The sequence below is a fragment of the Arachis stenosperma genome, chromosome 2, assembly GCF_014773155.1.
Source record: "Arachis stenosperma cultivar V10309 chromosome 2, arast.V10309.gnm1.PFL2, whole genome shotgun sequence".
NCBI classification, from domain to species: domain Eukaryota; kingdom Viridiplantae; phylum Streptophyta; class Magnoliopsida; order Fabales; family Fabaceae; genus Arachis; species Arachis stenosperma.
The window spans coordinates 106,989,826-106,998,770 of NC_080378.1; the positions used below are offsets into that span (position 1 = coordinate 106,989,826).

The window sequence follows — 8,945 nt, forward strand, 5'->3', positions numbered from 1 at the left end:
ATTTAAATTTGAGGTCCAAATAAATAATAATATTGTCGGTCAATAAATATCTAAACACTAAGCAAGAAAGTATTAGCACATATTTTTATGGTACTCATTTATCTTTTCTAAAAAAAAAAAATCACACACGCGCCAAATTGGTCGGCCCCCTCTATCCCACCAAAACTCATAAATTTGGTAGTATAATTAATTTTAAAATTTTTTATGGTTTAATAGAGTTAAAATTTCAACTAAACCTATTTTTTATGATGAATTTGACAGATCAATTCGATAAATTCGACCTATTTTTTATAATAGTAATATTAAAAAGATAAAAAAATTAAAATTTATTTTATTTAATATTTATTAATTGTCATTAAAATTAATGAAGGTTAAATAAAATAAATTCGAATTATTTTTTGACTAATTTTTTTTATTACTAAACATTTCAGTTTTTCACAATCCTTGGTAAAATTCAAATAATAGTACTTCCAAGTTCCAACCTATAAATATCTAAACACTCGGACAAGAAAAGAAAGCATCAATATATAAGTCAAAAACTTTTCATGACTATGTAATTATTCACGGGCCAAAATGGTGTCACCACTTATCTTACTTCTGTTCCTAACTCTTCCTTTGCTCTTGTTTTTCTTCTTTTTTCAAAAACAAACAACACTTAATAAGAAAAAAAACTTTCCACCAGGTCCTAGAGGGCTTCCAATAATTGGAAATCTTCACCAATTAGATACTACTTCCCTTTATCTTCAACTATTTGAACTCTCAAAAAAATATGGTCCTATATTCTCTCTTCAATTAGGTCTAAGGAAAGCAATTATTATTTCATCACCTAAGTTAGCCAAAGAAGCATTGAAAATTCATGACCGTAAATTTGCGGGAAGACCAATCTTAATTAGTCAGCAAAAATTGTCCTACAATGGATTGGAGATATTCTTCTCCCAATATAATGATTATTGGAGAGAGATTAGAAAAACATGTGTTTCTCATCTCCTTAGTGCTAAGCGTGTCTCAAGCTTTTCCTCAATAAGAGAATTTGAGGTGAAGCAATTGATCAAGAAAATATCAAGCCATGCTTCATCAAAAACAGTGACAAATTTGAGTGAGTTATTGATGACTCTATCAAGCACTCTTATATGTAGGATTGCCTTTGGGAGAAGGTATGAAGATGAAGGAGTTGAAAGGAGTAAGTTCCATAGTTTGTTCAATGATTTCCAAGCCATGATGATTACTCTCTTTGTTTCGGATTATATACCTTTCTTGGGTTGGATTGATAGACTCAAAGGACTTCATGTCCGTCTTGATAGAATTTTCAAGGAGTTGGATGAGTTCTACCAAGAAGTTATTGATGAACACATAGATCCTAATAAAGACACTTCAGAGGAAGGGGATATTGTTGATGTCTTGCTTCAATTGAAGAAACAACGTTCGTTTTCCTTTGATCTCACTTATGATCACATCAAAGCAATATTAATGGTTGGTACTCTTTTTCTTTACATTATTTTTTTATTTATATAGATTATTGCATAGATATTTCTAAAAGAAAAAATATATTCTTCTTCAATGGTTATTCGAGCATCGTATGATGACTTGCATTAATTTAATTTTATTATATTCAACAAATTTTTTTAATAGTATATCTTGGTAATTTTTTAGGGTAAGCACAGGTAGCGGATACCCGATTACCCGTTCGAACCGAACCGAACCAATTAAATTAGTTTTGAACTCAACGGATAATTGGGTCTAACCCGAACCAAACTGATGACTTTTGTTAGTGATTGGTTCGGGTATCGATTTTGGGGTGCAGAACCTGAATCAACCCGCGAATCCGATCATATATTAATTAAATAAAAAATAAAAAATATATATAAAGCTTATTCATTAGAGAATGATTATTCGTTATTAATATGTTTAGATTTTAATAAGTTTATAGCTTTTAATGTATTTGGTGTTTAACATGTTTGGATTATTTCTATTGATGTTACATGTTTATTGTACTTGTTAAATTTTTAAGATAAAAATTTGTTTTTTTTTTTATGAATTTCAAAGTCATTGGGTACCCAATTATCCGAACCGAACCAATTACATGTTGATCGGTTCAATTCTAATTTTACTATAAATCCAAACCAAACCGACCCGTGCTCACCCCTATAATTTTTTTTCATTTTTGTTATTAGATTAGACCTAAAACTTTTAGATGAGTTGTTTTTGTATTATCACTCTGACCAACCATACAATAGTATATTGGGAAAAGAAAAACAGAGAATTGACTCAAATACAAGATAAATGTAAAAAAAAATTATTGAGGCCATGTTCCATGGATTCATTTATTAACAAAATAAAAATTGACTTAAAAATGCTTTTCTTTATTATGTTTTTTATATAGGACATACTTGTAGCAGCAACTGATACAACTGCAGCCACTGCAGTTTGGGCTATGACGGCACTAATAAAAACTCCAAGAGTAATGAAGAAAGTTCAAAAAGAAGTTAGAAACTTTGGAGGTCAAAAGGATTTCTTAGAAGAAGAAGATATTCAAAAGTGTAGCTATTTCAAAGCTGTAATGAAAGAAACATTAAGATTATACCTACCAGGACCATTACTTATGCCAAAAGAAACAAATGAAAAGTGCATTATAGATGGCTACAAAATTCCAGCTAAGACTATAGTTTACATAAATGCATGGACTATTCATAGAGACTCTGAAGCATGGGAAAATCCAGAAGAGTTTTATCCTGAAAGATTCTTGGGAAGTTCAATTGATTTTAAGGGTCAAGATTTTGAGCTAATTCCATTTGGTGCAGGTCGTAGAATTTGTCCAGGTATGCATATGGCACTTGCATCACTTGACCTTATCCTTGCTAATCTTCTTTATTCCTTTGATTGGGAACTTCCAGAAGGGGTTAAAAATGAAGATATTGATGTTGAAACTTTGCCTGGGTTGGCTCAACATAAGAAGAATCCTCTTTACCTTATTGCCAAAACTAAGAAGGACTAATGATATCTCACTACAAAGCAAGAGATAATGGCAATTTCATACGGGTTTTGTGGCAGTTTTTAACTGTCACTAAATTGTTTAGTGGTGCTGGTGGAGCTCTATCATCCTTTGAGATGTGTCAAAGCATGTTTTTTTATGGTTTCTAGCAACCGTTTGTATAACTATCGTTTAGAGTTTAATTTGTTTGCACCAGTAAATTTATTTGAATAGTGAAATTATTACACATGCTATATATTTTCTTTTTTATTTTTATTGAAAGGAGTTTTGTATAACCTCTTTTTGTCTCAAAAAATAGGGTAATTCACTTAAATAAAATGTTTAGAAAAATATTTTACTAGATTGCAACTTTGTAAAACAGAAGACGCAATTACAATATTTACCTATTCTATAGAAACTACTACTGGTAGTAACAAATTAGAGGAATATGTAAACTGCTACTAACAGCCACGGTATACGTGTAACAGCGTGCAAACAGAAATCGCTATAGGCAGCAGCAGTTTCTGAACGAATAGATTTTGTAATAAACCGGTATAGGTAGTAGCAGTTTATGTGTGCTGTATGCATATCGCTCTTGTCTATATATACCCCTATAAGGTAATGAGGTAGTAGTGGAGTGCTATTTTTTACAAATGTATGGTGAGCAGAATTTCCTAACTCTAATGCATTGCTCTGAAAAAAATTCAGAAAAGCAAAAGGCATGGTGTTAAATTTACGGATCGAAAACCGCTTAGCCTTTTTATTCGGCCGTCGAGTACCTTGGCCAATATAAAAAACAGCATATTACAGAAGTTGGGGGTGTGCAGGACAAAGTGGGTAAGAAAATTATTCTACAAGATTCCTATTACTGTTGTATCAACCGATGTGAAGTACGAAACATTTGTAATAGGATCTGATGAAGATATGCAGGTCTTGTTTCACTGTAGGCGAAAATTTTCAAAAGTTAGAATATCCGAGTTGTTTGTCAAGAAATAATGGCAATTTCATAGGAATTTTGTGGTAGTTTTTAACCGCCACTAAATTGTTAAGTGGTGCTGGTGCAGCTCTATCATCCTTTGAGATGTGTCAAAGCATGTTTTTTATGGTTTCTAGCATCCGTTTGTATAACTGCCGTTTAGAATTTAATTTGTTAGCACCAGTAAATTTATTTGAATAGTGAGATTATTACACATGCTATTTTCTTTTTCATTTTTATTGAAAGGAGTTCTGTATGAGATCTTTTTGTCTCAAAGAATATATATGTAATAATTTCTTAAATAAAATAAAAAATATTTAAGAAAGATGTTGCTACTAAATAAAAATAATAGTTATTTTAATGTAATATGTAACATCTTCACTATCAGAATGTCACGCTTCTGGCTGCGCTACTCTGATAGCAAGAAGTATTATGACGACTTCATATACTTAATAATAAAATAGGACCCTGACTCGAAATCGTATCACCGTTCTTTTTGAAAACCGGAAAGAGAATACTTTTTAAATAAAACAAAACAAGCATATACATGTACAAAACTTCTTACTCAAATAATTTATACATATTATATATACATACAAATCATACAACTCCTATCCCTCTTACAAAAAATTGCTAGAGATAAAGGCGAGGAAAAAATAAAAACTGAGGTAATACAAATTTATGTTGAATAGACGAAAACGAATATAACTCTTCTGAAGCTTCGTCGCCCGTATCCTGAAAAAGTAAAGTTGTAGGGGGTGAGAACCTAACTACATGGTCTCACCACAGAGTTTCAGAATTGTTATAATAAGATATTTAAAGAGAAATCTATTTTTAAGCTCAGTGATTATTGTTCGTCCTTTGAATCTTTTTAAAACCAATAACTTGTCATCCAAAAACCATTTTTGAAAATCAATATTTAAATATCTAGAAATCCAAAACCTTTCTTTTCTTATAAGAAAATCTTAATCAGAAACTAACCACACAATCAATCAACACAATCATCAATTCAGCACCAAAACTCATTCTCTAAAGTAGCACACCTGGACAAACACAGGCAAAACAGACAAGGAAAACACAGGTTTAGGTAACAGTTACAGCAAATAGCTCAGGTAGTAGCTAATAACAGTTTAACAATTAGGCAAACCAAAACAAATACAAAACCTAAGCAAAGCGTACAAATGCATATGATGTATGTCTGTCATATGGCTAATGAGCTCATCTATCAGTTATATAGCTAACCCGACAAGTCCGGTTTGCTAAACCATTGGACTGTCCCCCGACGCGTATCCCCATGAGTCTATGCATAGCATTTTTTCATATATATCAAATCGCTCAATGAGGGTATCATTCCCGGGAATTTATAAGTGCCCGGTCACCCTTACGTCGTAGGATCAACAGAGTATTGAGTCTCAATCTGGAACAAGTGGTGGCAAGCCACTGCGTCTACCCAGGGAAACTCGTGTCTCAGATAATTTAAATTCACAAGCCATATGAATAATTCATTCAACATTCATCAATATCTAAGTCATTCTCAATATCATCATCATTCGTCAATCTATATCTCATTTCTAAATTCATTTCAAGAAATCATATTTCAAAATCAATCCTCATCATCCTTCTTTCCATTCCATTCATCAACAATCCCAATTCAAAACATAATTCTTTATTTTCTAAATAAATCAATCTTAAAACATATAATGTTTAAAACCAAATCTTTTTAAATAATTACCTTAAACGAAACTTCTAATTTTATAAAATTTTGGCAGCATTTCCTCTAAAACTCGGACTTTGCCACCCTTTTCGGGTCCCATCCAAATATTTCTCAAACTCTTTCTCAACCATTTTCCAAAATTTGACCAGTTTTAATAACAAATTATTTTCAAATAGAACCAATTCGAATAATAAATCTTTTTCAAAGTCAAACCAGCTCCAATATTAAATCATTTATAAAATCAAACTAACTCAAAATCAAACCGCTTTCAAAATCAATTCATTTTTTATATCTCAAATCATTTCCAGAGCCGATTCATTCACATTATTAAATTATCTCCAAAACCATGAAAAAAACTACTTTTTCATACTATTCAACTAAATACTCTACAAACCAAATTCTCATCAATAACTGCACACCACTCAAACAATCAGTAATTCAGTCCAACAAACAACCACATCCATAAGGCAAATAAAATCACTGAAATATGTTTTTCACTTCATTATCTATTTATAACAATTCTATAATATAAGATAAGTTTTAAGAAAACCCTACCTCGATTTAGTCAAAGCTCAGTAGTTAAACGCATCAATTCCTCTTTTGTTTATTCTCAATTTTACAGCAGCCGCAGCAACCTTGTTTATTTTCAGAAAATATCAACAGTGGCACGAAGAATCGCAGCAACAACACTTTTCTCATATATATTGGAATTTAACACGAAATTGATATTGAGCGGAATTTGAACAAAATTAGTAATGGAATATTATGGTAAATTGAAATAAAACCAAATAATCTCACCACGAGAAAGAAAGCAGCAGCGACCCTCTGAACCGATCATGCGGCAGCTCTGACAATTACTTCTAGTGATGGCGGCTACCAGAAGCTCCGGTGGTTCAACAACAACCTTAATTTCGACGCGTAAATACCGAAACTCAAACTTACGGTACCAATATCTCAGAATCTCTAACAGATTATAACAAAACACTGATTTTAACGGGTTTCGAAAACAAAATGCTTACCAAGAAGACAGGGGTTCCAGCGGTAGTTTTTGACAACCACATCCACAGCAGTGCAGCTTCCAACAGAACCAAATAGAGCAGTAGTAACCTTTGAGCAACTCCGGTGAGCTTCATCAGTGGTGACTGTATAACATGACGCAGACAACTCTAGTAACAACTCACGGTAGAACCAACTTAACAGAAAAGAAGATCTGAGGCAAGATTAGAGCTTACCAAGCAGACCTAGGCTTCAGTGGCGGTTTTTGGTGGCAGCGGCAGCGGCGTGGAGCTCCAGCAACGTAGCAGCAAGCATAAACGGCGGTGGGCAAATCGGCGAGGGCAGCCATCCTTCCAACAGCGGCGGCAGAATGCGAACAGCCTTCCTCTCCCCGCGGACTCTCTCTCCTCGGCTCCACCATGGATAACGGTGACTCTGGCTTGCGGTGAGGACGATGACGGTGACCTCAGCAGTGGCAGCGGTGGCTTCTCCCCTACACGCGCTTTGCTCCTCCCTTGCATGGCTCTGGTTCGCGCTCATCTTCCTCTAACGGCAACAAACGACGGCGTGGACGCATCTGTGGCGGCGACGGCTTCAGCTGCGACAAGGAGCGGTGGAACAGCCCACCAGCTCCGGCGCGTCTTCCCCCTTCCACCGACGCTCTTCCCTCTCTTTCTCTCTGCTTTCTCGGATCTCACCCTCTCTCCCCTCCTTCCCGTGTTTCCATTTCCCTTATCTTTTTCTTTCTTTTAGTTTATTCTGAAGCTATGTTTCTTTTGGGGAAAGGGGGTGTGGCGGTAGTGGCTAGGGGCTAATAGATTTAATTTGGGAATTTGTTTTTTTTGGGTAGTTTAGGTATATTTAATAAAATTAGGGGTATAGAGTATTGATGGTTATCAGTGGCTAAGAGAAGGGGCGTTAAATCTTAGCCCTTTTTTTTTGAATGTTACTTTTTGCCTTTTAAAATAGCTCCAGGAGATATTTCTGCTTTTTGTCTCATAACTTGTCAAGAGACATTTTCTTTTTGTCTCGTAACCGGTTAGGAGATATTTTTCAATTTTGTCTCCCACAAAAAGAAACAAAAAAGGAGTAGAAGAGAAAGAGTGAATCACATCCAGAAGTATCCTGGTTCAACTACTACATGCAATGCAGCCTATATCTAGTCTCCATTACAACAGTGACAGAATTTCACTATAATCACACTGATTACAGACACCAATTCTTCCCTAGGAACTACCCTTTCCTATCCGGGACAAGTCCATAATCTATCCCCAAAATTGAACTTGACTTGGTCACCTACCAAGTTTTCAATTGTAAAGTGCTAACCCAACTTGCAAAGGGATTCCCACAGAATCATGATACGCAACATATAGATGTACAAAGGACCTCTAAGACATCTATGACTTTTTCTTTAATTTTGCACTCTCTACCTTTTTTCTCCCACTGGCTTTTTCTTACAAACCTCACACTGTTTATCTTTTTCACCATGAGACTTAGACAGAGAAAACTAAAGAAAAGGAAAAAAATGAAACACATTAAAGGAGAAGAACTTCTGTTAGCTTAGGGTAGCTATGAGAACTCTGTGCTTTCTCTCCTTTTTTTTCAACCCTTGGCCGTTCACCCTTATTATAGAAAGGGAAGCTTCCAAGGCTGAAACCAATTCAACCAAGCCACTTTCTTCTTCTTCAACACCAAGGCCGGTTTAGACAGAGAGAAGTGAGAGGGAAAACTGAAAGCAAATCAACATGTATTTACCTCTCTCTCATCTCTTCTCATCAAACTTCATCAATCTGAGCCTTCCATCTTGACTTTATCCCCAAGAAAGATTTCTGACCCTTGATGAACTCTTGATCCTTGACAGCTCCTTCTATTCCATTTTTGCTTCTTCCTCCATGTAGCCTCTGTAGCTACCTTCTGTGATGGATGAACAAAAGTGAAAACGAGCTTCAACTCAGAGATCTTCTTCTTTGACCGAAACGGATTGCTTCTACTTTAGGCATGGAGATCTTGAAGCTCCTTCTCCACATCTTGCCTTTAGTGGAAAAAATCTCAGCCACACCATGCCTTGGATCTTCTTTTTGCAAGGGCCCTCATCACCTTAGCCGCTTGCTTCTTCCTATCTTCTCTATGATTTTCTCTGATAGCTTCTAGCATATTCTTTCCCTGATAGAAGTGACAATCGAAAACAAGAGAGATAAGAGAAAAGGAAACTTTGGAAGCAATGAATGAATTAAACCAAATTAAATCCCACTTCCATTCTCCTATGAATAGTAATGTGTGAGGCATTAAAA

General features: G+C 34.8%; 1 protein-coding gene and 1 long non-coding RNA gene across 3 annotated transcripts; one reads left to right on the top strand and one right to left on the bottom strand.

Annotated features, from left to right (window-relative positions):
• Nucleotides 1-531: 531 nt before the first annotated feature.
• On the top strand, nucleotides 532-3,244 carry LOC130962018 (cytochrome P450 83B1-like). The gene is made up of 2 exons (XM_057888101.1): nucleotides 532-1,470; nucleotides 2,381-3,244. Exons 1-2 carry the CDS (start codon nucleotides 574-576, stop codon nucleotides 2,990-2,992), a joined length of 1,509 nt encoding a protein of 502 aa, XP_057744084.1. The 5' UTR covers nucleotides 532-573; the 3' UTR covers nucleotides 2,993-3,244.
• Nucleotides 3,245-4,504: 1,260 nt separating this feature from the next.
• On the bottom strand, nucleotides 4,505-7,469 carry LOC130961856 (uncharacterized). 2 transcript variants are annotated; one of them, XR_009079644.1, is made up of 6 exons: nucleotides 6,891-7,469; nucleotides 6,678-6,800; nucleotides 6,457-6,562; nucleotides 6,214-6,293; nucleotides 4,926-4,987; nucleotides 4,505-4,679 (listed from the first exon to the last, which is right to left on the bottom strand). It is a non-coding gene; the product is annotated as an uncharacterized LOC130961856 (long non-coding RNA). The 2 variants fall into 2 exon arrangements; XR_009079643.1 differs by lacking the exon at nucleotides 4,926-4,987.
• Between the last annotated feature and the right edge of the window lie 1,476 nt (nucleotides 7,470-8,945).

Excerpts from the sequence above, each read along its gene's own strand:
- LOC130962018 (XM_057888101.1), top strand. The coding sequence starts at position 574 with ATGGTGTCACCACTTATCTTACTTCTGTTCCTAACTCTTCCTTTGCTC. Across the intron at positions 1,471-2,380 it reads ACATCAAAGCAATATTAATG|GACATACTTGTAGCAGCAAC; the intron begins GTTGGTACTCTT and ends TTTTTTATATAG.